Consider the following 27,823-nt stretch of genomic DNA (forward strand, 5'->3'; position numbering starts at 1 on the left):
GCCGAGCACTTAGTGTCACAGCCCCCCAACTGAGCCTCCACTCAGAAGCACCTCTGTGAGAGAAATATTATTTCGCACCTTTTACCGTTACTTTTAAAGAAAGCACAGCTGTAACTGCCACCCTGCGTGACGGGCAAAGTCCACCAATGGTGACAGGACTGAGTGATTCTCCTGCAGCTCGGGCACTTAATCTCAGAAGTGTGGCAAAGCATTTAGCTTTTGTGATTCGGGGTTTAGCTTTCACAGGACCCTCCTGCTGGGAAAGAGAGATGGTCACCTTCTCCGCCATCCCTGAGCATATCAGCAGGCCAGACCAACTGGGAAGCTATTGTTTTCCTACCTCCAAAACGTTTTGGTTGTTGCAAGTCCTTTAGGATAACGCTTGCTCTACAGAGAATGAGACAGAAGAAGAACGAGAAAAACACTCTGTCTCCACCACCATTAATAAGGTAGGTGACATACAAGGAACACACTGGTGAAGGAATCTAAAGAAAATGCAAACTGTAAAAAAAACACCAAATGTGGAACCATTAGCACGCTACCAAGCACCGCCAGTCCACTTCTCGGGACTGCTTGTAAATAGCAAGAGCGTTACAAATCCATGAAATATTCTGCACTAAAAAAAAAAAGAAAAAAAAAAATAAGCTCAGGTCGGGCGGCAGGAACGCACTCTGTGCAAGGAGGACAAAGTGTCATGAGTGCAACACGGAGAGCTGGCTTTCCATGGGCTGTATCAGAAAGAAACACACACAAAAGAGACAGACTCGAGCGGAAGTACTCGAGGATCACGCCAGCCCCAAGCCCACGGGTAAGAAACGTGTGGAGACCAGGACAGGAGAACATGTTCCACACACTTCTTGGGTGAGGGGGACTCTGGCAACTTTGTTTCTTCTCCAAACTACTGTGCTATTAATTTTGAGCAGGCATACTCTGGTGGCTCACCCTAACTCTTTTAAGGCTCCATCCATTCCACATAAATGTGTGCGCAAGTACATACATATGAGCACACGTACACACACACACACACACACACACACACACACACTCACACAAATATACATATATATAAATACGTATATATATGTATATATATATATATATATATATATATATTTACAACAGGTACTCCCAAGACAAAAAGGAAGTGCCGCTTGTGTAGGAGAAAGGGAGGATCATCAGTGACCGACGTGAGACCCAAGCTTCCATGGAGCAGGTAGTGTGGAGCACACTGCATCCCCGCACCCTCGTCGTTTGGGCGGCCCTGAGCTGTGTGTTGCTCCGGTCTCGAGCGGAGGCCCATGTCCTCGGGCGGAAGGCAGGCGAGGCGGGGCAGTCCGAGACGTGCAGACGCACGGGGCATCCCTGCGGGCCTCAGGAGGCCTGCCGCGCGCTCTTCCCCACCTCGGCGTTCACTGCCAGAGAGTTCTTTTCTGTTTCCAGCAGCTCGTCAAAGATCTCCCTTCAAAGGAAACAGGAAACCCCATCAGCAAAAATCAAACGAGGAACCCAAACCCAGACATTGAAAAAGCCTGCATACGCCCATTTAGTGCCTACATTTTGGGGGGCGGGAGGGGGGCACCCTCAGCAGTGCTCCCGGCTTACTCCTGGTCCTCAGGGATCACTCCTGGCATGGCTCAGGGACCACATAGGATGTCGGGGGTCAAACCTACGTCAGCTGAGTGCAAGGCAAATGCCCAACCCACTGTACTCTCTCTCTAGCCCCTTGGTGCCCAAATTTTATTAAATACGCACACCATTAATTTGATCATCTAAATCCAGAGCATTGATTTTCTTTTGGGGGGGGGGGTGACACCTGGTGGTGCTTGGGGGTTACTCCTGGCTCTGCACTCAGGAATCACTTCTGGTGCTGCTCAAGGGACCATATGGGATGCGGGTATGGAACCCAGATCAGCTGCGTGCAAAGCAAGTGCCTCACTTGCTGTAGTATAGCGCTGGCTCCAGCACTGATTTTCTGTTTGTTAGTAAGACTATAGGCTGGAGCGATAGCACAGAGGTAGGGCGTTTGCCTTGCATGCAGCCAACATGGCTGACCTGAGTTTGATTCCTCCGCCCCTCTCGGAGAGCCTGGCAAGCTACCGAGAGTATCTCACCTGCACGGCAAAGCCTGGCAAGCTACCCGTGGTGTATCCGATATGCCAAATCTAGTAACAAGTCTCACGATGGAGATGTTACTGGGCCAGCTCGAGCAAATCGATGAATAACGGGAGGACTGTGACTGTGAGTAAGACCATAGCAGGTGGGTGCTCAAGGCTCACTGAACTCCTGGCTCTATGCTCAGGGATCACTCCTGATGGCACTCTGGGATCATATGCAGTGCCACAAGCACAGCAGAGTCTTAGTGGCCAGAGCAACAGTACAGCAGGTCGGGCACTTGCCTTGCACGCAGCCCACCCAAGTTCGATCTCCAGCACCCTATGGGGTCCCCGGAGCACCACCAGGAGTTAACTTCTGAGTGTGGAGCCAGGAGTAACTCCTGAGCATCGCCCGGTGTGACCCCCAAAACAGAAAAACAAAACAAACAAAAAAGCAAGCGCCTCACCGGCTATACTATCTCTTTGGCCCCTGAATACTGATTTTCAGGGCAGGGCTGTGGGACTGGGAGGGAAACGGCCTGGCAAAGGTAACTTACAGCAGAGTGCTGCGTCGTTCCCATTCATAGAAACCAGGCGCTTTAGCCGAGACACGTGGAGGCCGAAGGATCTGAGTGCACTGGAGAGCGTGCAGCAGAGCTGACCTCACGCTTCACACAGAGGTGGCCTGGGCCCCATCCCCCCGAACACTGCTGGGAGTGACCCCTGAGCACCACGTGGGGCTATCTTCTGTGGCCCCCAAACAAAACCACCACCCCCAACCCAAACAAGATGGAAAAAAGATCCGATAGACTGGATTTTATCAAAAAGCTCTTTCTGGGGCTGGGGAGACAGTCCAGGAGAGAGTCCTGGTCCAATGGCCAGCACCCTGGAGAAACCCTAACACTGAAGGGTCCAAGCAGCACCACATCCTGGGTTCCATTGCCTTCTGAACACATGCTTGAAAACACACAGACACAGACACACACACGCCCAAATCTAAACAAGCAAAAACAGCAGCAGCAACAACAAAAACCCAAATCAGTGTTGGGCCAGAGAGACAGTAAAGTGTTACGGTGCCTTGCGTGTGGGTGACCCTGGTTTGGTCCCCACCACCACATACAGTTCCATCACAACACCAGGAATGGTCCCTGAGCATGGAGCTAAGAGGAAGCCCCGAGCACTGCGGGGCGTGTCCCCCAAACAAAAAACCAGTCTTCAGTCGCCTGCAGTATGTAGATGCTGCTTGTAAAGAGCAAATGAGTCTCAGCTGAAAGCAAAATCCCCTGGACTTAAAGGAAAATATCAAGAGCCGAACTCTAAGCAAAGGTGACCAACTAACTCCCCAGGACTGTTCGTCGATTAAGCAACGGGAACATTCTTATCCTCCCTGAGGAGGGAGATTTCAAGGGAGAGTTAACCCAGGGCTCCAGACACAGTCAAGGCTCTTACTTGTGCATGTAGAAGAAGATGTAACCGCTTCGATCCCGATCAGTCTGCACAGAAGACTCTTGGATTTTCGACACCTCCAGATCATTGTAAGTGAACCACGCCTGCTTCTTTATGTCATACACATCACTAATGTAATGGCCTGAAAGACACAAGGTCTTAGAATTGAGGATTCTGGGGGGCTGGAGGATAGTAAAGCAGACAGGGCATTTGCCTTGCACTCAGCCGACCCAGGTTCAATCCCCGGCATCCCGTATGGTCCCTTGAGCACCACCAGGAGTGATTCCTGGGTGCAGAGCCAAGAGTAACCCCTGAGCACTGCCACGTGTCACCCCAAAACAAACAAACAAACAAAGGAGGTAAAATATGTCTAACACCCTATCAGTAAGAGTACTGCAAACCACAGTGATTAAAAGGGGGAATAAAAGAGGAAAAAAGAAAGAGAAAAAAGTGCCTATCGTAGAGGCAGGCTGGGGGCAGGAGGGAAACTCAGGACATTGGTGGAGGGTAGTGGACACCAGTTAATGGACTGGTGCTGGAACACTGTATGTCTAGACTCAGTCATGAACAACTTTGTAATTCATAGTGATTTAATAATAATAATCGTAGCATTGTAGCATTGTCCTCCCACTGTTCACTGATTTGCTAGAGCTGGACCATTGTGAGACTTGTTATACTGTGTTTGGCATATCGAATATGTCACGGGAAGCTTGTCAGGCTCTGCCGTGCGTGCGGCATACTCTCGGTAGCTTACCGGGCTCTCCAAGAGGGGTGGAGGAATCAAACCCAGGTCAGCCACGTGCAAGGCAAATGACCTACCACTGTGCTATTGCTCCAGCCCGATGATGATGATGATGATGATGATGATAATAATAATGATAGAATAAGCCCCCTCCCCCCTTTTTAATGTACAAATCCAGGCACAGAGCAACCTAGTAAGGAGCAAATACTATTCCCTCAACCCCTTGACAAATCACTGAAGCCCAAACAGTGCCCACTCACCTGAAGAAGAAGTGCTTCCGATGTGACTGACGACGCTGATGAGCCGGTAAGAATGAGGAAGATTTCCTGTCTGGAAAAGACGATGGGAGCAACTTTACCTTTCCACCTCGACAAAGGCAAACGTGACCGCGGAATGTCCTGTGGAAGCTGACACATGCTGTCTCGGTGTGCGCTAGAGAGACGCGGTGAAACCCAGCGGCTGCTCTGGTTGCTAGTGTCAGCTCCTGGCCGCAGAGCGACGGTGATGGGACACTCAGCCACTCTCATCCACGTACCCACAGTGGCAGCCACTGCAGCGGCTGGCACCCCTGCTCCCCTCACCCCCACCCTCCCCTCCCCACTGCCCTGGCTGTCCTGTGAGTCACAGGTGCTTGGTGGGCCTGAGGGAGGGATCAGGTGCTCTCAGGACAGTGATGACCCAGGCCTCGCAGTGGCGCCGGGGGCAGAGCACCGAGCTCCCCTGCCGTCCCCCAGACCCGATCTGTACTGCACACACGTTCTCTGGAAGGGACCGCTCCCCACCTCAGCGTTTCTCTTGAGTTCCTCTGCTTCGGCTTCCGTGTACTCCATCTCCAAGACATCCTCGTTTCCAGAGTCCTCGTCGGAGCCCAGGGAATCCAGCAGAGAGCTGTTGAACTCTGGGGGGGGGGAGGGGGGAGGCACGAGAGCAGGGGTGGGTAAAAGCTGTTCAACAGAAACCACGAAAAGAAACCGCTCCAGGAACACATCCATCACCCTGAGGAAACACACGGGTTGCGATGCACCTTGCCCACTCTGGGGAAAACCATTTTAAGGCACCAGAAACCTACAAAAACAAGTGCTCCTTTGACCCTGAAATATGTAAAAGGTGACATGACTCTCATGAGAAAGGAGCAAACCAAGGGACCACAGAGAGAGTGAGCGAGAGAGAGCGAGAGAGCGAGAGAGAGCGAGAGAAAGAGAGCTCTCCTCACTGAGTCAGGAGGAACCCTCAGGCATCACTGTGTGCCCTACAAACACATCCAGAATAGAATTGAATGCAATTTCACTAAATTCTGTAGAACAGAAGTGGTATGTTGTGGGGCTGGAGTGATAGCACAGCGGGTAGGGCATTTGCCTTGCACGCGGCTGACCCGAGTTCGATTCCCAGCATCCCATATGGTCCCCTGAGCACCACTGCCAGGAGGAATTCCTGAGTGCAGAGCCAGGAGGAACCCCTGTGCATCGCCAGGTGTGACCCAAAAAGCAAAAAAAAAAAAAAAAAAAAAAAAAAAAAAGGTGTTTTGCCACCATACACACAGAGCAAAGAAAGTCTTATAAGGGGCCAGAGAGATAGTACAGTGGGTTGGGCGCTTGCCTGGCATGTGGCTCACCTGGGGGGGTTTGATCCCCGACACCCCACATATTCCACTGAGCACCAACAGGAGTGATCCCTGAGTGCAGAGCCAGGAGGAGCCCCCAAGCACTACTGGGTGTGGCCCAAAACCAAAATACAAAACCAATAAACAGAAAGCGTCATAGAAAACCGCTTGCAAAGGGGCCAGACAGGACAGTGAGTAAGGTACTTGCCCTGCGTGAAGCTGAGCAGGTTTGGTCCCCAAATGTAGAGCTGGTAAGCCCCGAACACAGCTGGGTGTGTGTTCAGCAACAAAACACCAAACAAAAAGCAAATCCACCCCCCGCCCCCCACAAAAAAATCCCCAAACCACCTCCCCTCCAAATAAATCACAAAAAAAAGGGCCAGTAATGGAGAGATAGCACAGTGGAGAGGGCTCTTGCCTTGCATGTGGCTGACTTGGGTTCAATCCCTGGTACTGTATAATGGTCCCTGAGCCCTGTCAGAAGTGATCCCTGAGCTGAGTGAGGAGTAAGCCCTGACATCTGGTGTAGTCCCCCCAAACATCAAACATGCCCCCCCCCCCAAAGGAGATTTTTCACAGAGAGATGAGAAGGAACCATGAAGACTTTGTGGAACTAAGGTCACACGTGTCTAGATCAAAATGAAACACAAGACAGGTTGCTAACTAACCCAAATTGTATCATAGGGGCTCCAAGGGACATATTAATCTGGGGCTGGAGCACCACCGTCCTTCATGTTGGAGGCCAGTGCTTAGCCTCTGACACTGCATCGGTGCTCCTGGGTGTGGCCCTCCTCCCCGGAAGAGAGAATACAGGGGGTGGAGGTGGCAGGGGGAAATGGGGACACTGGTGGTGGGAAATGGACACTGGTGAAAGGATGGGTGATGGAACACTGTACGACTGAAACTCAATCAAGAATAGCTCCGTAACTGTGTATCTCACAGTGATTCAATAAAAAAAAAAGTCCAGAAAAATAAAAGGCCCAGACCCCATCTCCGAATGTCTCTACAAAACAAACAAGGAGAGACGATCTTCTAAACCTGCAAACAACAATTTTAGACTTTCCATACAGCTATTCTGCATGAAAGACCTCTGACATGGTTCAGAGGAATCACTGAAAAATCTAATCTCTCCTCTCTCTCTCTATATATATATGCATGCATACACATGGAGAGAAAGGAGGTGGCTGGGTGAATTGCATGTGTGAGGCCCTGGGTTCAAACCTTCACACAAAATTTTTAAAAAAATGAAAAAAAAATTTTGTTGAAAGGATAAGAAAAAAATCAGTAATAATAATAGAGGGGAAAAATATGTAGATCGAAGCACCACCACTGTAGCACCTGGAGACTGGGAGGCCTGGCAGAGCCTAGGGTGCATTTAACATGGAACGCTTCCTCTGTCCCCTCTGCATGCCGTGGTATCTGTCCTAGCTTGAAACACTCACTGCAGCACAGAAGGAGCTGGAGAGACACAGCAAGTCACCTCCCGGGACGGTCTCTGTGGGCTCCGGCACCTGCCTGGCCACAGGCCGTGACTGTGGAACCTCATTCTCACACTCACTCCTTACAGTGCCTGTCTCCCCAGGGGAGGCTTACTAACTGCTGCCCCCGGGCCTATTACTGGGAGCGTATGCTTGGCACGCAGGAGGCCCAGACCCAACCCACACACTGTATAAACTGACCCCTGAGCACCGAGTTGGGCAAGACCCCAAGCACCTCTGGGTGTGGCCCCCAAACTACTACTATATATGTATATGACATATGTAATACATGTCATTTCTATCATATACATATGCAGAGCCTAAGGATAAGATGGCCAAACTATTATTATTTCTCCAGTCAAGTTATTGATGACCGACAAAGTTTAGATTAGCAGTTTCCTCTGGGTAGGAGGGAAAATACCACTTCTAGAAGCAGTCTCTAAGGTTCTACTTCTAGAAGTGGCCTCTCAGTTCTACTTCTAGAAGCAATCTCTCAGTTCTGCTTCTACAAGCAGTCTGGCAGTCTGTAAGGTCCTACTTCTTCACCTGGAGATGTTAGGATTCATTACTATTAAAAACAACTGGCTGGGGAGTCACAGGTCCCAAGTGCCGCAACCCTGGGTTCCATTCCCAGCACTGCCTGTGAGTAACCCGACAGAAGTGGGTATGGCCCAAAAGAGAACAGAAAATCCACCCCAAAACCGCCCCTCTCATGTAAAACAAAACCCAAAGTTAAAATATCTTCTATGTTTTCCTGTGTCACGTCACAGGGCTGGGGGTGGGCGGGGGGGGTGGGGTGAGGGAGGAAGGTAAATTAAGCAGTCTATACCTTGAAGACTTAACTCTGTCGCTCTTTTGAGGTCATCGTCTTCTTTCTGTTCCCACGCTTCCTACAGGGACAAAAACCAAATTAGGGTACTTAAAGACATATTGATTTCATTTATTTAACAGGGATAAAATGAAGTATTTGGAAAGTCCTTTCAAATAATGTGTCTGTGAGCTTATCTACTTGCAATGACTTTCTAGGGCTATGTAGAACTTTCCCCAGTACCATCCTAGTAACACATGAGCTGTGGGTTAAAAAGCCCTCTCTGGAGAGAACACAGGGGACTGCCCTGCCACAGAGGCAGGGGGGGATGGGGGGATGGGGGTGGGGGGATATTATCCATGGTGGTGGAAAATGGGCACTGGTGGAGGGATGGGTATCTGATCATTGTATAATCAAACCCAAGCACAAAAAATTGTAAATCTACAACTGTACCTCATGGTGTTTCACTAATAAAAAAAAAATTTAAAAAAAAAAAAAAGCCCTCTCTGGGGCCAGGAAGGTGGTCCAGTGGGAAGAGCTCACTCTGCATATGTGAGGCCCCAGGTACAAACCCTGGAACTAAAAAAACAAAATACAACAACCAAGTGTCATTTCTTCTAGTGGTGATGTTTGCCATGTGAACTAAAGGCCAATCCATGTGACAACAGGATAATTCTCCTTCCCCTTCATCTGTCTCTACTATATACCTGGTACATGGCAGATATGTAGCCAGTTGCTAATAGGGAAATAGTGACCAAAACATTTTTGCCCTCATCTTCTAAAAAACGATTACCTACAAATGATGCAGAATAAACACAATATATCATTTAAACAGAATTACTTTGTACTTTTCTCAAATACTCTTCATTTGTCTATGAAAATGGGTTTGCTCAACTTGCTCCCTAAAATACAGGTTACAAATGAGACCGTGGCCTTTCGCGTTAAAACAAATGAACATGCAGCACTCTTCACAATAGCCAGAATCTGGAAAAAACCTGAGTGCCTGAGAACAGATGACTGGTTAAAGAAACTTTGGTACATCTACACAATGGAGTACTATGTAGCTGTTAGAAAAGATGAAGCCATGAAATTTATATACAAGTGGTACTACATGGAAAGTATCATGCTAAGTGAAATGAGTCAGAAAGAGAGGGATAGACATAGAAAGATTGCATTCATCTGGGGAACAGAAAGTAACAAAATAGGAGACTAACACCCAAGGGTGGCCGAAATTAGTACCAGGAATTCTGCTCCATGGCTTGGAGGTCAGCCACACATGCTAGGGGAAAAAGCAGCTCAGATAGAGAAGGGAGCACCAAATAAAGCGTGTTTCGAGGATCTTCCCAGGATGGGAGAAGCATGCTGAAAGTAGACTATAGACCAAACATGATTGCCACTCAATGCCTCTTTTGTAAACCACATCACCCAAAAGGAGAGAGAGAACAAAAGGAAATGCCCTGCCACAGAGACAGGGTGGGGTGGGGGGATGGGGGGTGGGAGGGATACTGGGATCCGTGGTGGTGGGAAATGGGCACTGGTGGAGGGATGGGTATTTGATCATTGTATAATTGAAACCCAAGCACAAAAATTTGTAAATCTACAACTGTACCTCATGGTGTCTCACTAGTAAAAATTAAAACAAAAACAAAAACAAAAAAAACAAAAACAAATGAACATAGGGGCTGGAGCGATAGTGTAGCTAGTAGGGCGTTTGCCTTGCATGTGGCTGACCCAGGTTCAATCCGCAGCATTTCATATGGTCCCCCCAAGCACTACCAGGAGTAATTCCTGAGCACAGAACCAGGAGTAGCCCCTGTGCATCTCCAGGTGTGACCCAAAAAAGCAAAAAAAAAAAAGAATATATTTATAAAATAGCTGGGCATACATACAACTTGACAAGACAGCCAGAGAAGTACTTCTTATAAAGAACACAGACTGGCTAGGAAACAGTTTTAAAGCAACAGCTCTTTACACTTGGGCTGGAGAGACAGTATAGCACGAGACAGAACCAGGTGCCAATTCCTGGTATTCACTATGGTCACAGAGCCTGCCAGGAGTGATCTCTGAGTGCAGAGTAGTAAGCCCTGAGCAGAGTTAGATGTGGCCTCAAAACAAAACAAAACAAAAAATAAAGGAGCAGTTCTTAATCTGGTCACATTTTAGAATAACTGGGGGAGTTAAAAGAAAAATCACCTTTATTAGAAGACACAAAGGAAAGAGAGGGGGGAGAGGATGAGGAGAGGAAGGAAGACATCCAAATAACCACACCATACCCTATGGTCGATTACTTTACAATTCTAAGAGACAGAACAATCCAGATATCAGTTTTTTTTTTCAAAAAAAAAACAAAAAAAACAAAAAAACAAAAACAGGAGCTATTCCCAGTGGTGGCCAGGAGCCATATGGTGCCTGACACCAGACATGACGTTCTTTATTTTTTGCTTTTTGGGTCATACCCGGCGATGCTCAGGGGTAACTCCTGACTCTGCACTCATAAATTACTCCTGGCAGTGCTCGGGGGACCATATGGAATGCCAGTGATTGAACCCAGGTTGGCTACGTGCAAAACAAATGCCTTATCTGCCGTACTGTTGCTCCGGCCCCCACAAGGGTCTTTATAACTCCCCAGATACGATTAGCGTGAAGCTAGGACTGAGTAACAATGTTTGAGAGAAATCAGATTTCTGAATTTGATCATTCTGTGGATACCCTCTGCATACACTTGAGGGAGACTAGGTACAGTCTTATTCCCAACAGTACCTGGATGGCACTGCAAAGGATAAGGAATACATAATCCTTAGGAACCTCAGAAGACTGCGACAAGAAGAAAACCAACAGCTTTCGGGGCCAGGGATACAGCTTCTGTGGGAGAGGCCGTGTACAAGGCCCGGGGAGCAACATGGCACCACCCAGCCCCTGAGCACCTCTGGCAGGTGAGCTGGGGCCCTGAAAAATACCAGGTATAGCAGGAGCAACAACAACAAAGCCAACCAGCTCTGTCAAGCATAAATGGAGAACAGGTTATGCATCTGGAGCAGTAAATGGTAGTCTGTGAGCAGTACCTAAAACGTCAGATACTATTCTGGGTTCAAGTGAATCAAAAAATTCATACTGTGAACCGCAGATAGTGGCCTAAAAATATTAAGGATATTAAGGATAAAATCCCAGTGCACGATCTCTACAGCTTACAAAATATAAGTGGGCCTAGGGATGGATGATTTCAAAAGCCCTATCCTGCATGCAATGAATTAAAGAGGAGGTAACTAACGATGTATATTCTATCACCTTTGGATTTTCAAAGAATGAAAGCCTGCTCGTTGTATCCAAATCCAAGGTAAAGTCCCAAAGAAGCCTTTCGTTTTGAGAACGAATGACCCTCGGCAGGGGCTGGGGCAACAGTACAGCGGGTCGGGCACTTGCCGTGCATGGGGGTGACCCAGGTTCGATCCTCAGCTTCGCATTTAGTCCCCCAAGTCCACCAGGAGTGACTCCTGAGCACCGAGTCAGGAGTCAGCCCTGAGCACCACTGGATGCGGGTTTCCCATATGCCCCCAACCCCCAAAACTCCAACAAGAACAACTTCCTATATGCAAACTACCTGGATCATGCCTGACACAAGTGCTCGGCGGCACCCGGAGCACTCTACTCTGTGGGAAAGGCGGGCAGGCAGAGAAAGCCGCATGACAAGCGTGTCTTACTTGCTCCTGGAGGCTCTGGGCCAACGCCTGCTGCAGCTCTTGTTCTTCTCGCTCACGCTCCATGTCGTACTGCTGAAGCCAATCGACCTCTCCCTGAGAGCCTTCCGGAGTCTTGTTCTCTTTATTCTCATCACAGTCTTTGGTGATCTCAGTAAAACCGGCAGGATCTGAAGCGGCAGAATGGACACAAACGGGAGGTCATCTCATACGGACTGAAATCTGGGGACAAGGGCGCCACCTACTGCTAAACTCATGCAGGACGTGCTGGGAAATACAGTATTCATCCTGTCACACTGTGCCTAAACTCGAGGTTACTCGGCCACTGAGTAACATCCTTGGTCTCTTACTCATCTAGTTTTGGTTCTTGGGGTCTTGGGTGACAGAGCCTAGCGGACCATGGAGGGTGTTGGGTCGGACGCACGCAAGGCAGCACCCTGCGTGATATATCATCGCTCCAGCCCCCAACTTACTAAATGCCAGGAACCTTTTCCCCAACAGATGAGACACTCAAAAGCAACAGGCTGGAGAGCGAGAACAGACACTGAGGTGCTGGCCCAAGGGCCGGTGACTCCGGTTCCATCTCTGCATAGCACCTCGTCCCCCCATCACCACCAGGGACGATCCCAGCACAGAGACAGGAGAAAACCCCGAGCACCCAGTCCCCTCACGCCACCCCAAAATCCACTTGTTCATGTACTGAACAAGTCCATGGCGATCTCTCTGTTTAAAAGCATTAACCCCGGAAAATCAGAACCACCTTCCTCTTTCCTTTTGGTTCCTTCTCCATGTCTCAGTTACTATTTCCCGAAGTGGGCAATGCCACCCACTCAGAATACCTGCGCAATCCAGAGGCCGCGGCAGCTCCGGTTGCGATTAGGGGCACTTCCTGTCTGCTAGCTTAACATTCCCCAGGGGACGAGGGTACCAAGTAATTTCACTTCTGGAAAGGAGACAGGAGGGTCAGGAGCTCCTTCTGGGTATTTGAAAATGGAGTTATTTACTTTTTGTTTCTCTGGTCACAAATGCCCGATTATTGCTGCGCTGGCCCTTCCTCTGGTTCTTTGTTTCCCTAACAGTTCTGTTTTTGTTTTTAAGCCCACCTGCCGGTACTCAGGGGAACTTCTGAGCCAGGACTGGACTGGGAACGGCATCACGCAAAGCATGTTCTGAGCCCTCTGGGCTACGTTCTGGCCCTCGTTAACTTTTAACACGGGTGAGAGCGGGGAGCAGAGGACATTTAATATGGATGCACACAATTACTTTATCAAAGTAAAAAAAAAGTTGATCTTTACAATTAAATTCCCATAAAAAAGAAAAAAAATAGGAAGGGGCAGGGAGACAGGTCAATGGGTTTGCCTTGCAGAGCTGACCTCAGTTCAGTCCCTGGCATTACTAAGTTATAATCCCTTAGAAAAGTCAGGAATGAGCCAACATCCCTGCCAGCACAAAAGTACCTTTGAGCTATATCTGGTATATCCCTATATAAAAAAATATGAAAAATGAATCTCAAAAAGGTTAAAATCGGGGCAGAGTGATAGCACAGCGGGAAGGGCGCTTGCCTTGCATGTGGCCAATTGGGTTCTATTGCCGGCATCCCCATATGGTTCCCTGAGCCTGCCGGAAGTGATCCCTGAGTGCAGAGCCAGGAGTCAGCCCAGAGCACAGCTGGGTGTGGCCCCAGACTGAAACAAAACAGGGTAAACTATTTAAAATTTCATACAAATGATACAGCCAGGACCACGAGACTAAGACCTCTATGCAAAGAAGAGAGAACTTACACTATACATTAAAATTTGGTGTAACTTTTATTTGGGGGTGGGGTGGGGATAACACCCAGCAATACTCAGGGGTTACTCCTGGCTCTGCTCTCAGGAACTTCACTCCTGGTGCTGTTGGTGCCAGGGATCGAACCTGGGCCAGCTGCATGCAAGGCAAGTGCCTGACCCACTGTACTCTGATTACTTTGGCTCCCACTGGTGTAGCTGTGACTCAGAAAAATGAAAACTGAATCATTCAAGTTTGTGACCTAGTGGTGAGAGAAAGTGATCCAAAGTGACATACATTATCCAGTGCACCCAAGAGTGCATTTTTGCTCTCGATGTACATCTAAAGCCACATTTTAACCAGTAGTGTACCACTGTAAAACACAGTTATACTTTATACCTTGTCCAAGGAATCCTTATTTTCACCAAACCTACCCAGCTCTGCAGCCGTTCTGGGTTTCTCGGGTTCCACAGAGTCTGGATTTTCGGGCATTTCTTGAATATCATCTTCTGCGAATCCAGTGTCGGGGCTGCTGGTTGGTTTGTCGTCATCGTCGTGACTCAGAGACGGTGAAGTTTCTCGTTTACTGATCTCTAACACGGCGGCTAGAAGCTCTTCCTCACTCATCCCTTCCAACCCTGGGGTCTCCAGCTCAGCCTTCCCAGGCTCTGTTCTGCAGAATTTGGAATCCTGAACAAGAGAATCATTTTTAGAGGAAACAGGAATGCATACAAATACAGCAATCTTCAAAGACTCTGAAGTGAGAGTTTATGTCAACAAAGTTTCCTTTCTTTGATGCTTGAATTATTCAACAACCAAAGGCTAGTAACTACCTAATACAACTACCTAATACATAAACTCAGCAGGTACACCAAAGTTTCTTTTAAAGACATTCAGAATCCAGCACTTGGGAGATAACTACTCAACGTATTTTGGGTGGCTTTTCTCCCAAATACATTTGGAATATACTGTAAATAGTCTATCACTATATGTAGTACTTCTTTTTACTTTTTTTGGGGGGGGGGGTGCATACCCAACACTATTCAGGGCTTACTCCTGGCTCTGGGCTCAGAGATCGTTCTTGGCAGTGGTCTGGGGACTAGATGGGGTGTGGGGATTGAGCCCAGGATGAGTGCTGCAAAGCACTGTTACCTTGGAGGAACATCCCAAGCCCCGCCTCCCACCCGGTAAACACCAAAATAAAAAAACACAGCAAGTAAATACTCAGAAGCTATTTTCTGAATTAACTTTCATTTCTGGAATACTTCTGACTTAGTCATTTTTCATTCATGGTAACCAAACTAATAGCTTAAAAGAGAGATGAGGAGAAAGTCAGAACAAAAATGAACTTAAGGGAGATCCAAAATAAAACCAGTTGCATAAAATGGCACAAACTCCAAGAAAACATGTTTCTTTGAGGCACATGCTCTGTATGTGGAACGTCTGGTTTGCCCATGCTCCTCTCAAATGTCAAGATAGACAGACGATGATGTAGTCATGCATTTGAATTACCAGGCTGGCCTCTTGATGCAAAACATTTATCATGGTTCCCCCATATCCAACTAGTACCAAAATAGAACAAGTAATTACTTGAGGATGAATACAGAAAAGAAGCTCTGAGAGCTAACGAGAAAGCAACTTATTCATCACTTTGCCATTTCTTCAATTTCAATGCATGCTTAAATAGATTGGTTTTTGAAATGAGAGAAAACAGACTCCTTAAACTATTTAAAGTGCTGGACAGAGGGGATATGGTGCTGCCAGCAGGTCAATCTGTATCTGTGAGGCAAGTGCATCAGCAGCCTGATGGCGCCTTCAGACTTCCAGATACCCTAAAATTGCTGCTGTGCTTTTGGTCAGGCCCCAAAAACTTAGGGCAAAGTTTACCAAATAAGTAAATAGCTAAAAGTTAGGTATGTGGGAGACACACCCACAAACCAACTCCAGTTCAGCTATATAATTGGAGGCAAGGCCTCTCTGGATCTGATCAAACTGCTTCACGGCCATGATCCCAGAGACTCAGAGACAAATCTTGGAACCCAGTGGCTTTTGGCAGAGATGCGTCTGGTCCCCGCAATGGGTTACTGGCACCGGACCACCCCAGGGGGGAATGGGTGTTGTCCCTCTGTCTGCTCCCTCTTGGCGGCTTGGTGGCCTCTATCTTCCAGAAGCCACTGGACAGTGAGGTTTGGGCCCACAGTGATGAGACACGTGGGGCCTTGTGGGATGGGGGTGGAGCTGGACCCTTCCTCCCCGCCCCAATGAGACCCCGAGTAGCCGCCCACGAAAGGCCTCTATGGCTTCTGATCAAGCTGCTTAATGGCCATGATCCAAGAGACTCAGGAGCAAATTTCAGAACCCAGCAGGTTTTGACAGAAATCCCTCCAAATTTATTTGTTAAAATTCTGGAATTACAAAATTGCAGCTACTACTGTGGCCACGTGACATCATATGTTATTTATAACCAGCAATAGGAAACTGTCTACGGCTGCCTTTTCGGCAGATCTGCGTGTTGGGGTAAAATCCCAAATAATAATGGTGGGTCTGGTGCTGAAATATTGAATGTAATCAAAGTAGAAAGAGAGAGTAATGTGGAAATCATCTGACCCACAGTAGGGGGAGGGCGTGGGATGGGAGGATGTTGGGGTTTTTGGTGGTGGAAAATGGGCACTGGGTGTTTCAGTGTATGACCGAAACTTAAACCCGAAAGCTTTGTAACTGTTCTCACTGTGATTCAATAAGTAAAATTATAAAAAACGAAAAAAAAAAAAAAGGTAAGGTAGAGTTCATGCCCAATTCAATCAGCCTAATCAATGGCTGAATAAATAGCAATACGCCTACATTAAAAAAAAAAGTGCTGGACAGAGATTAAGGTTAGGGGTAAAGGTTAAGGCGTCCGTCTAGCATACAGCAGCAGCCATGACCATGGTTCAAATCCCAGCAGCACATACGGACCCCTGAACTCCACCAGGAGTAGCTCTGGAGCACAGAGCCGGGAGTGCCTGAGAACAGAGTGGTCCAGAAAATAAGACAAACCAAACCAAGTCCTACCCGCTGTGCTATCTCTCCAGCCCCAGTATCTTAATGAGGAGTTACTTACTTTCTCCAGGTCTTCCTGCAGTTGTTCACTACCTGTTATTTCACCAAGTCGCTGGCTCAGGGCCACAGAACGTTTAAGCTCATCTTCACCATCCGAATCAAGGCATAAAGCCAAGGAGTTCTTGGATTTAAAGGTAAAATTCCTGTAATTTAAGGAAAAAGAACATAACCTGTAAGTCTGACAAATACTTGTCCCCATTAGTCTTTTGATATAGAATATAAAAACAAAAATCTTTTCCATTTTGGAAAATACACAGAGGAAAAAAGGGGAAAAATATGTGTATTTTAAGCATTACCTTCGCCACACTCCAAAAAAGCCATGCTTTGAAAAATAGACAACTCTTATGCTATCCTATATCACCCGTAAACCAATCACTTTGTGCCTTTTTTTCTTTTAATGATTAACCCCAGAGAAGTTTGTTGTTTTTCATAAAGCAAGTATTCTTGTGAACGCATGCAGACACACGCAATGAATAAATGTTTTGGACTAGTGTGCATGAGGACTAATTTTTGATATTTAAAATTATGACTCATGCACATTAATTTAACAGTAACATTCCACTTATCCAATTATATGTAGGTCAATTTCTGGCAACCTTGACCTTACAAAATACAGAGATACCAAAGTAGAGGAAAAAGATATTTGAGGCAGGCAGCCGTTTCAAAGCCCATGCATTTGACTCATTTGGTATGGACCCTTTCTTTCCCAGGAAAAGTTGGATAAAACAATGCTGCAAGTCCATCAAGAAATGAGAGCGAAGAAATGAAAAAGTTATAAACACAGAAAGGGGAAACGAAGAACCAGAAAGCCACTTAATATGCAGATAACCTGTCTCACAAGAATTAAGTGCCTTTGAAGGCATGATCAGTAAAATGCAGCACAAAATGGGAAAGGTATATTTCAGGTTATTCCAACAGATTTTAATATCACCAATGTATTTTATTTAACAATTCTGTAAGGGGACAATGAATCTGATCTTCTAAAATAAGTAGAAAATTTTAAAGATTTTATTTGTGCATTTACTTGGTTTGTGGAAGTGCACAGGGCTTACTCCTGGCTCTGTGCTTGTCGATCACTTCTGATGGGCTCGGGGTGCCAGGGATTGAACCCAGGTCAGCTATGTGCAAGGCAGGCACCCTTGCACTACTGCTCTGGCCCCAGACAGAAAAAGTCTTAAGGATTAATGAATGCTTTGAAAGGCAAGCTTCAGTCCAATTCACTTGCAAAATATCAACAACAATTGTTCTGCTATGATCCCAGATAAGTAAGGTGTTACTGTGAGCTGAAAATAAAACTAAAGAAAAAAGTAGGAAAGGTCACAGAGCACAGACTTGCTTCCATGGAGGTTCACATAAATTCATGTCATTCTGGAAAAAAGAAAATAAAATGGAAATCGGAAAAAACTTAATTCAAAGGTGGAAACTGTAAAGAAACACGTAGAGTGATGGTACTGAAGAATGAGGCCACAATGGAAGTCAGGAGGACTGGACAGCAATGTGGATCAAAGAAAAGAGGCAAGTGGTCAGTGATAAGCCCCAACACAGCCTGCGGCTGCGAGCGGCCAGGCTATCACTGCACTTCAGGCTAAACACGTGACTAGCCTCCCACCAAGTGTTTAAAAGGGTTCTGCGGAGAACGTGAGAGACAGCCAATTAGCCATCTTCGTTCCTTACTTCTGATTGCTCACCAAGCAAAACCGAACGGATTAATTTGTCCATCCCAGTAAAGACTTGGCTGCAGTATTAACTACAGTACCAGGGTCAAATGTGACGAGGGACACGGTAAGAGAACCGGTAGGTATTTTGGTTCTTAACTCCGCCTCTTTTAAGTTTGATCGGCATGACAGGTCTTCGAGGGCCTAATCATCCTTGGAAGAACAATTCTCAGATTCTCACACCAGTAGACCCTGGAGAACATATGTCCATGCCAAGTAAAATGATGCCCAATGAAACCATCTCCTTCGTGGAACTAGTGATTCGGTACATAAAGAGTGCATTCCATTAATAATTACTGTATTCACAAAGGCAGCTTGCCTGTAGCAATGAAAAATAGTCATCCTGTAAATGCATCACTTGCTCACTTTCTAAGCAGCCAAGTGGTATTGCTCATGTGTATCTTGAGAACGGGCAAGAGTATTCATATCGGGACCATTTCAGATTTCTAGTCATGTTAGTCATCTGGTTTTAATTGCACTGAAAAATAATTAACAGGAGGAAAAGAAAAGAGCAGTTCCCAAATGTCATTTGATGGTTATATAAAGCCCCCCAATAGCCCTTATGCAACAGAAGTGTCTCTTTCCTAAATGTACTTCGGGATGTCAAATTTTCAGGAAGCCTGATATTAGAGACAAATCGCACCCAAGTCAGCTAGAACTGTTCTAATCAGGAACTGTGGTTCCGGTTCAACCAAAGAGGAGGCATGTCCGAAAGCATATTATTTGCTTCTCTCCAAACGTTTGCAGAGCAGCCATGATCCAGGGTGTGTCTGCATCCCTGGCCCCTTTCCAAAGGCTCCGGGCTCAGCGCAGCGAGCCACGCGTGGGAAGCTGTTTCTGGGATTTTCATGCCTATCTTTAGGAAAATGGTGCTCTGTACAAAGAGGTTATTTTATTCTTGCAATCCTTAAAATTCCTTTTCATCAACTTCTGGAGTTGTCGGATGAAAACACTACAGATTCGGAGATTTTATGTTTTAAAATAAAATTTTAAGGATCATCTGAACTTGCTTCACTGTTAAAAATGTGTTATGTTCTAGATTACAGAGTAAAGCAGATCGAGGGAAAATTTAAAGTATGATAATAGAGAGTAGTTATCATGCAAAAAAGAGAAATAATAAAGAAAAGAGAAGGGGGTGACTTTGGAAATTAGGGTAAGCCAAATCCTTTAAAGTACAAATTTTGGGTACACAAGAAATATAACTCACTTTGAAGGTGTAGAAGGGCTGGTGACGCAGGAATTCACCATTTGAGAGGCTTTCAATGGTCTAGAACTATCAGAAAATTGGAAAATATATAATGTATATGATTACATTAAAATATATATATTTGTAACTTATATTCTCTTAAAAAGACAGTAAGACTTTTACTAGCAATAGAGGCCAAAAGAGAAAACAAAATACCATCTCTAGGCTCTCCCTGCTCCAATACTCTAAATAGGATGGGAAATAAATTGAATATAATATGGATGAAGAGAACGAGGAAAAATTACCTTGTCTTGGCTTTTTGCTTTTTAAGCAATAATAACAGCTCTCCTTTGTTGAGGACTTAAAGGTGCCAGGCACTGAACTAAGAAAGAAGCACGTGTGTATGGCTTCGCATACCGCTGAAAATCACTCAACTGTTTTTCTTACAATCACAGCAAGGAATCTGTCCAAAGGCTTTTAACGCTACTGAGGTGCAGTGTCAGAGAGCCTGGGCGCATGTGGGGGGCAGAGTCCAGAGAACGCCAGTCTGACACGGGCTACTGCCAGACACTATTGCTCCGCCTGCAGAGAGCAGCTGCGATCAAGCAAAAAACGTCTGCTCCAAAGCAAGGCCGCTTAAGAGAAACTTAGATGCTCGGGCCTTTATCAGTGACCCACGGGGGTCTTCATATCAGTTTATACGATATAGCATAGATCTCACTAATGGAAGGGGAAATACATTTTACAAAACCACATCAATGAACTTCATCCATCCTGTGAAATGTTTATCATCAATGGCACTTCTACTTAAATCTCCTTGGTCTTTTCTACAAACTAAAAATTTAGACAAAAATCTTTGAACTCCCCAACACCATCACAACCATTGTTTCTTGGGCCATGCTCAGTGGTGCTCAGGGTTACTTGTGGCTCCGTGCTCAGTGATCACTCCTGGTGGGGTTCAGGGGATCAGAAGTAGCGCTGTGGATTGAACCCGGGTTGGCTGTGTACAAAGCAAGCACCCTGCACACTGTTATCTCTCCGACCCTCTAAATTCCCGTTGACCATGGAAATTCTAGAACTTTATGACTGTGCCAAATTAGTGTTCACGAGTCAGAAGTGCTGCTGAATGGCCCCCAAACAATGCAAATACACAGAAAACAAGAGATTCAGAAGTCGTAAGGTCTTCCCAACGCACATGGTGAATCAAAGTCAAAAGGAAAGGTTACCTCTGTTCTCATGGACAGTTTTCTAGAAAGCATTGAGGTTCCTGGTTCACATTGGTAATAAAACATTGTAGAAAGACGTACCCGATTTTAGGGTCCCAATGTAAGACTTAGGTATACTGCTTCTCAAATCTGCATTTCTCTAAAAGCCACCAAAGCTATATGTTGAAGTTACTGGTTCCCAAGTCCTATCTCAGATCCACTGAAACAGAACTTCTTGGCAAAGAACACAGGCACTGCTATTTTTAGTGTTTCAGGTGGTTCTTTTAATCAAGTGAAGTTGGGTTATACACCCAACATGGATGAAACTGTCTTCTGGTGATCTAAAAGAGTAAGAGCACTTACCCCAAAAATAACTCACTAGAAGAGGCAGCCAATGTATTTGGAAGAATTGTTAAATCTTTTCATTTCATCACTTCAATCAGGCTGTAATTTAGCACTAAAACTCCAAAATAAAGCAGATTCTTCCACCTTTACCTATACTTATGTTTTCTAGTGCCTCTCTCCACCCCCCACCCCCCAAAAGATGCTAAAGTCTACTTTGAAAGGGATGACGAAGAGTTATTTCTTAGACAGGAGGTCACTCACAGGTGGAGCACAGGCTTTCCATATATGAAACCCAGGATCTGAGGCCCAGTCCTGCTCCCCCCCACTCCGAAACAGAACCCTCTTGGGACTTACACTGTGGTGTGTGTGCTCCCACTGAGCGTGCAGGGTGGTTTTGTGTTTTCAGTGCAATGGGACGACAGGGTCAGGTATCTGGGAATGATGACTTGTTGCCCGACCTTGTTGTTAAGTGAGAGGGCGACGTTGAAACTGTATCGCTTCAAATGAAGAATAAGGATCCTGAAAAACAGCAGAGGAGGAGGGGGGAAGGTTAATGGGTCACGCACAGGGGAAGTTTCCTTACAGGAAAAGAGCAATCCCTGGTGACCGCCTCTGAAACAAAGAATAATTCTGGTTGACCTAAGAAGCCTTTCAAAGGACATTAACCAAACACTTGCCACACATGGTGCCAGGTACTAGGAACGTAAGTAAGAAAAAACGGACCAGAGACACTGGAAGGCTTGCCGAGGACAGAGCAAAATAGTCATGTATTGAGGTTCCTTCTAGGAGGCGAGAGGAAGGTGATTTTGGTCACTCTTGGAGGTGCTCAGGGAACCACGTGGTGCTGGGTATCCGGTGGCATACAAGGTGAGTGCCACAGCACCAGTGCCCTCTAAGCCTGCTGCTTCTTTTGTAACACCAAACAAAAGGCGAGAGACGAAGAGTTCAAAAAATTTTTAATGTTAGTAACGATACTGGGTTAAATTCTTAAATTATCTACTGTAGTATTACCTAATTCATTAAAAAAAAGAATATAATTGATAAACATGAACAGAATTTAAATTAAAATGTCAAGCAGCCTTAGGCCAGGGCAACAATACAGGGGACAAGCTATTCCCCTTCCAAGCGGCCAACCCAGGTTCTATCCCCAGCACCATGTATGGTTCCCCAGCACTGCCAGGATCGTGATCCTGAGTGCAGAGTCAGGAGCAAGCCCTGAGCACTGCGGGTCTGGTTCCACTCGGCCCCTCCAAAAGCCAAGTGGTCCTTATATTTGATGATGAACATTAAATTTTTTAACATGATCTGACAAAGGGCTGGAGCGATAGCACAGTGGGTGGGGCGTTTGCCTTGCACACGGTCAACCCAGGTTCGATTCCTCCTCCCCTCTCAGAGACCCATGAAAGCTACCGAGAGTATCTCGCCCGCACGGCAAAGCCGGGCAAGCTCCCCATGACGTATTCGATATGCCAAACACAGTAACAACAAGTCTCACGATGGAGATGTTACTGGGCCGGCTCGAGCAAATCGATGAACGGGAGGACAGTGACAGTGACGGTGACCTGACAAGAACATCTTTTTTTCAAAAGGAGGAAAAGGAGGAGGAGGAGGAAAAGGAGGAGGAGGAAGGGGACATAGAAGAAGAAAGAGGAGAAGAGGAAGAAGGGGAGGAAGAAGAGGAGAAAGAGGAGGAGAAGGAAGCCATGCATGCAACAGACCCAGATTCAATCCTCGGTGCTACATCTGGCTCTGAGAGCCTTGCCAGGAGCGATTCCTGAGCTGAGAGGCAAGAGTATGCCCTGATTACCGCCAGGGGTAGCCCCCAAGCAAAACAAAATCCAAGTATCTAGAGAATAGAAAAGGGAAGTCATTTAACTCTCTAATTCCAACAAGTTTCGGTTGGTGTTTATGCCGTATACCTAGATGCTCAGGGGCTGCACCTGGCTTTATGCTTAGGGCTCACCCCTGGCATAAGATGGCTCTAGCAGGCCGAGCAAGCATTTCAGCCCTGGAGCTACTGCTCTGGCCCTATAAAAGCATTTTCAATTGTACACTGGTTCTGAGGCCCAACAACTGACAACAATCATCTTCCTTAAGATTTCTTTCCCTGTTCCTATTCTCCTGCCTCAAAATATTTATAAACAAGAAAGGATAAGCCTCTTCAGTTAAAAATACATAGAGGCTTGGGGAACTAGTACAGGAGTTAAGATGCGTGCCTTGCATGTACCTGACCCTGGTTCTCTCAGTTACCACCCTCCCCCCAGCATCATGGCTGTGGCTCTGGAGGCCCCTACACCACTAGGGTAGTCCTGGTGCAAGCCAACACCATAAGGCTTAAATAAACAGCACCATGTCCTCCAGCCCTAGCACTGAACTGGACCAGATGGCCAAGAATCAAGGGGAGTGCCCCTGGGTGCCTGGTACTGCTGGGAGGGCAAGAGTGGAGGGATATAGACTATGGCCAACACATTAATATTGCTATGATTTGAAAAGTCATTAGAAAATCAATTTTCAAGAAAGGTTATGGAATGTGGGAGAACTAGTTTCTAGGGCAGAGGTCCCCAAGCTTGTTTGCCCAATTTGCCTCTTTTCAGAAAATAAAATCAGAGCATAAACCTGACCCTTAAAATTAACCTTTAGCAAGACAGCTGGCACTCCCTCCACCCCCACTTCCCCTCCCTTCCCCACCATTCAGCATACCACTTGCCCCACTCCCAACCCACTTCGGTAAACACTGCTCTAAGGTTCCAGAAATTCCGTATTTACTAGAAAACTGAGGCTCAAAAACAAGGTCAAGTACTCGGCACAGTGCCATGCAAACACTTAATGTAAAAAAACAAGCTGTTTGTGGGTGAGAGTTATTCTTGGAAAGAATTAAAAGTTGTCTTATAACCACATCACATGTGTTATGACTATCTGTACAGAGTTAATGCAACATAATATCATTCCTAATTCAGAAAAACTGTCTTATGATTACAGAAAACTTACTAACTTATAGGATAAAGGAACACAAAATCCAGGAAACTGCTACTCCTATTTTATTTTTAGTTTGGGCGCCGTGCCTGGGGGCTGATCCTGGCTCCGTGTGGAGGAAACCTAGGCACCTTGCAAGCAGATCATGCACTCGCCCAGCCCGCTGAGCTATTTCTCTGGGTCCCCGAGTTTAACAGACACACACTGATGGACCTATGGCCAATTCTTACCGCGCTGGAGATAAAGGAGGCAGACTTCAACAAGCAGGACAATGCACGATTACAGAACGTTACATGTTAGCATTCACTTAAAATCGATTTCATTAGCCAGTCCTTATCATCATTCCCGCTGTCCTCGTGGGATTCCGCCAACTGTCCTCATGGGATTCTCAGGAATCCCTTGTCTTCTCCAGTATTTGCAATCCTTTCCCCCTTAAACTGTTTTGGGTCACATGCCACAGTGCTCAGGGGTTACTCCTGGCTCTGTGCTCAGGAATCACTCCTGGCAGGCTCGGGGGACAATATGAGATGCCGGGGATTGAACCCTGGTTGGCTGCAAGCAAGGCAAGCAGCGCCTCAATCGCTGTACAGTAGCTCCGGCTCTCACTCCAACATTCCGTGCTCTACCTTCTTCAGGTTCACGGACCCACAAGTAAACCTCACATATTCAGAAATAGTTAAAGTAAAACCGAAAAAAAGCAACTGTACCTGGGTAACCTGTTGAATTTGTGCCTAACGAGAGCACATTTCCCACCACACTTCTCACAGGAATACTCAAGCTCCTCTGCCTGCAAAAAAACAGAGGGAAAATACAGCAGCATGAAGTTGAGTCAGCATTACCCCACGACACGCCAATAGTCCATTCTAGTCATACTAGATCTGGGGAAAGATGGTTCTTGAATCTGTCTTAATTTTTCTGACTGGAATCATAAACCTGTTTTTGGTTTTGGCGCCCCACTCCGTTGGTGCTTAGGGGTTTCTCCTGACTCTGCACTCAGGAGTTACTCCTGGCAGTGCTCAGGGGACCATATGGGATGGCGGCGAACAAACCCAGGCCTGCCGCATTTAAGGCAAGAGCCACGCCTACCATGGTTCTGGCCCCAGGAGTCATAGTCTTATTAAATAAATACCCAATCTTTAAAACAGTCATAAAATGTGCCTTATTTCAGAGTCCCTGATTTTCTGTGACACCAAAGAAAACGTCTCTCTCTGACACAGTAACTAGACTTTTTAAAAAAAAAAAAAAAAACAGTAACTAGACTGTACAGAAACAGCTTCTCATTCCTTCTCCTGCGGATCCGCAGAAGCAACTGCAAAAGACACATCCAGACCCAAATATTTGGTCACAGCAAAGTAAGCATTTTCAGGGTAGGCAGAGTTCTGGGTCAGTTAGGTGTAACTTCGTATTTATTATAACTTTCTTCTAATAAAACCCAATCTTCTAGAGACACTCCACTAAGAACAACTGCTATAAAAGCATCCAAGTTTGGGGTGCAGATCACTGCCTAGAGAAAATCGGGGAAAAAATCCTTTAAAAGTGGTGGGGGGCTGGGGGCCCAAAGATACACAGATGGGAAAAATTAAAATTCTATGATAATGGGAATAGTAAGGAAGGATAAAAACCAAAGAGAAGAGCATTTTTTCTTTTGGGTCACACCTGGTAATGCACAGGAGTTACTCCTGGCTCATGCACTCAGGAATTACCCCTGGCGGTGCTCAGGGGACCATATGGGATGCTGGGAATCAAACCCGGATTGGCCACTTGCAAGGCAAACGCCCTATCCGCCGTGCTATTGCTCCAGCCCTGAGAAGAGTATCTTTGGGTCGAGTTAAGCGTTCATCATTTAGAGAATATAATTTTTTTTGAATTAAGAAGACAATCTTCTTTAACTGCTAAAAGAAAATGAGCCACTATGGAACAGACAAGGGCAATCCAAGCACTCTCTTGGCAGGTACGGGGACTGCAGCATAACAGGTCGAATTATGCCCTGGAAACTTTCTGTTCTTCTTTTGTCTTTTTGGGCCACACTTGGTGGTGACTGGGGCAGACCACATGGGGTGCTAGGGATCGAACCCGGGTCAGCCACATGCAAGGCAAGTGCCCTACCTGCTGTACTATTGCTCTGACCCTCAGAATCTTTCCGAATCTCTAACATCATGGATACAAATACTAATCTTTAGCTTTGGATGAACAGGACTCTTCACTTTTATTTCTTAATAGGACACACAACAACCTGAGGAGGAAAAGTAAACTACTTTTTCATTCCTTAGATCTTAGTATATTATAGTAGCTTATGCAGTGTCTCCAATTTTATAGCAAAATTTAGCTGTTAATGTTTCAAAATAATATTTTGTTTACAAGTGACGTTTATTTTTTTCTGTTTTGGTCACACCCAGTAGAGCTCAGGGGTCACACCAAATGGTGCCAAGGATCAAATCTGGGCCTTTTGCATGAAAGGCCTGTTCTCAGCCTGCATGCAAAGTAAGGTATCTTTCTAGCCTCTGGAAGTATTTTTTATTCACACTCAGTGATGCTGAGTGATGCTGAAGATCACTCCCAGAGGTGCTCAGTGGGAATCAAATGCCAGGGATCAAATCCAGGGTGGATGCATTGTAAGGCAAGTGCTTACTCCAGCCCAAGGAACGATTTTTAATGCTGTCTTTTAAAACACTGACTATGAGGGGTGAAGAGAAAGTATAATCAGCAGGGCACCTGCCTTGTATGCAGTTGACCAGAGTTTGATCCCCAGAACTGCAGACAGTCCTCTGAACCCCAGCCCTGGCTCTGCTCAAGGATCAGCCCCATCCCACTGATTCTCAGGTAGAGAGCCAGGAGTAAGCCCTGAGCACAGCAGTGTGTCCCCAAAACAAACAACAACAACAAAAAAATCCCAAAACAAAAATCACTGGATATTGCAGCAAACGATTTGAATATTGAATCAAAGTAAGCAGTTACGTCTTTAATGAGTTGCAATTACACTCATCAAGATTTAAAAAGTCATTACTATCTTTTTGTTTTCCCTGCTAAGCAATTTTCTCCAAACTCTGATTTAAAGAAACCAACTTCAAATACATTTAATATATAAAATTCAATTATGCAAAAATACCACAAGTATTATTTACCCTAAAGAAAAGATCAAGGGAATCTTGAATGGAACGAGGAGGAAGTGGTTTTTTCTTTCGAGGAAGATCTATGGAGAGGTCATTAAACTGTTCTCTTTTGGGAATAATTTCTCCACAACTGTAGAAAACAAATAGCAAGTGTAAGCACTGAGAAGTTGAACTGTGCAGTGTAAAATATAAAACTGAGAAATACTACACCCCCACCTCCCTGACACAAAATTTACTAGGAGCTCACAAACTATACCGGACATGAAAAACAAATTTAAAACAAATATGAGACCTCTTTATTTAACCGTTATTAGTAACAATTATAAGTTCTTATACTTTTAGTTAATTTTTTTAAGCTACTAGAAAAATATTTTACTGAAGATATTTTAAGCGCCGTGGTTTCCAAACTGCTACTGGTATGGTTTCTTAGAGAAAACTTGCAGCACCAACCGTCCACCAGTGTCTGCTTTCCTCTACCATCATCCCCCAAAATTTCAGGCCAAGGCTCTAGCTCAGCGGTAGACCACTTGCTCTGCACACGTGAAGAAGCCCTAAATTCAA

General features: G+C 46.0%; 1 protein-coding gene across 2 annotated transcripts in view; it reads right to left on the bottom strand.

Annotated features, from left to right (window-relative positions):
• Positions 1-1,080: 1,080 nt before the first annotated feature.
• The window catches only part of USP37 (ubiquitin specific peptidase 37), a 65,777-nt gene continuing 39,034 nt past the window's right edge, over positions 1,081-27,823 (bottom strand). The window contains exons 13-24 of one of the 2 annotated variants that reach the window (XM_056111618.1): positions 27,275-27,392; positions 24,860-24,939; positions 21,534-21,698; positions 19,651-19,716; positions 16,730-16,871; positions 14,064-14,319; positions 11,866-12,032; positions 8,189-8,249; positions 5,064-5,179; positions 4,542-4,611; positions 3,543-3,681; positions 1,081-1,459 (exon numbers count right to left, since the gene is read on the bottom strand). In XM_056111618.1, the coding sequence (XP_055967593.1) occupies positions 1,372-1,459; positions 3,543-3,681; positions 4,542-4,611; positions 5,064-5,179; positions 8,189-8,249; positions 11,866-12,032; positions 14,064-14,319; positions 16,730-16,871; positions 19,651-19,716; positions 21,534-21,698; positions 24,860-24,939; positions 27,275-27,392 (1,468 nt within the window). In that variant the 3' untranslated portion in view covers positions 1,081-1,371. The remainder of the gene's footprint in view (positions 1,460-3,542; positions 3,682-4,541; positions 4,612-5,063; positions 5,180-8,188; positions 8,250-11,865; positions 12,033-14,063; positions 14,320-16,729; positions 16,872-19,650; positions 19,717-21,533; positions 21,699-24,859; positions 24,940-27,274; positions 27,393-27,823) is intronic. The other variant, XM_056111619.1, reaches the window with a different exon arrangement.

This window comes from Sorex fumeus, unplaced genomic scaffold (genome assembly GCF_029834395.1).
Source record: "Sorex fumeus unplaced genomic scaffold, SorFum_2.1 ptg000014l, whole genome shotgun sequence".
Lineage (NCBI taxonomy): Eukaryota > Metazoa > Chordata > Mammalia > Eulipotyphla > Soricidae > Sorex > Sorex fumeus.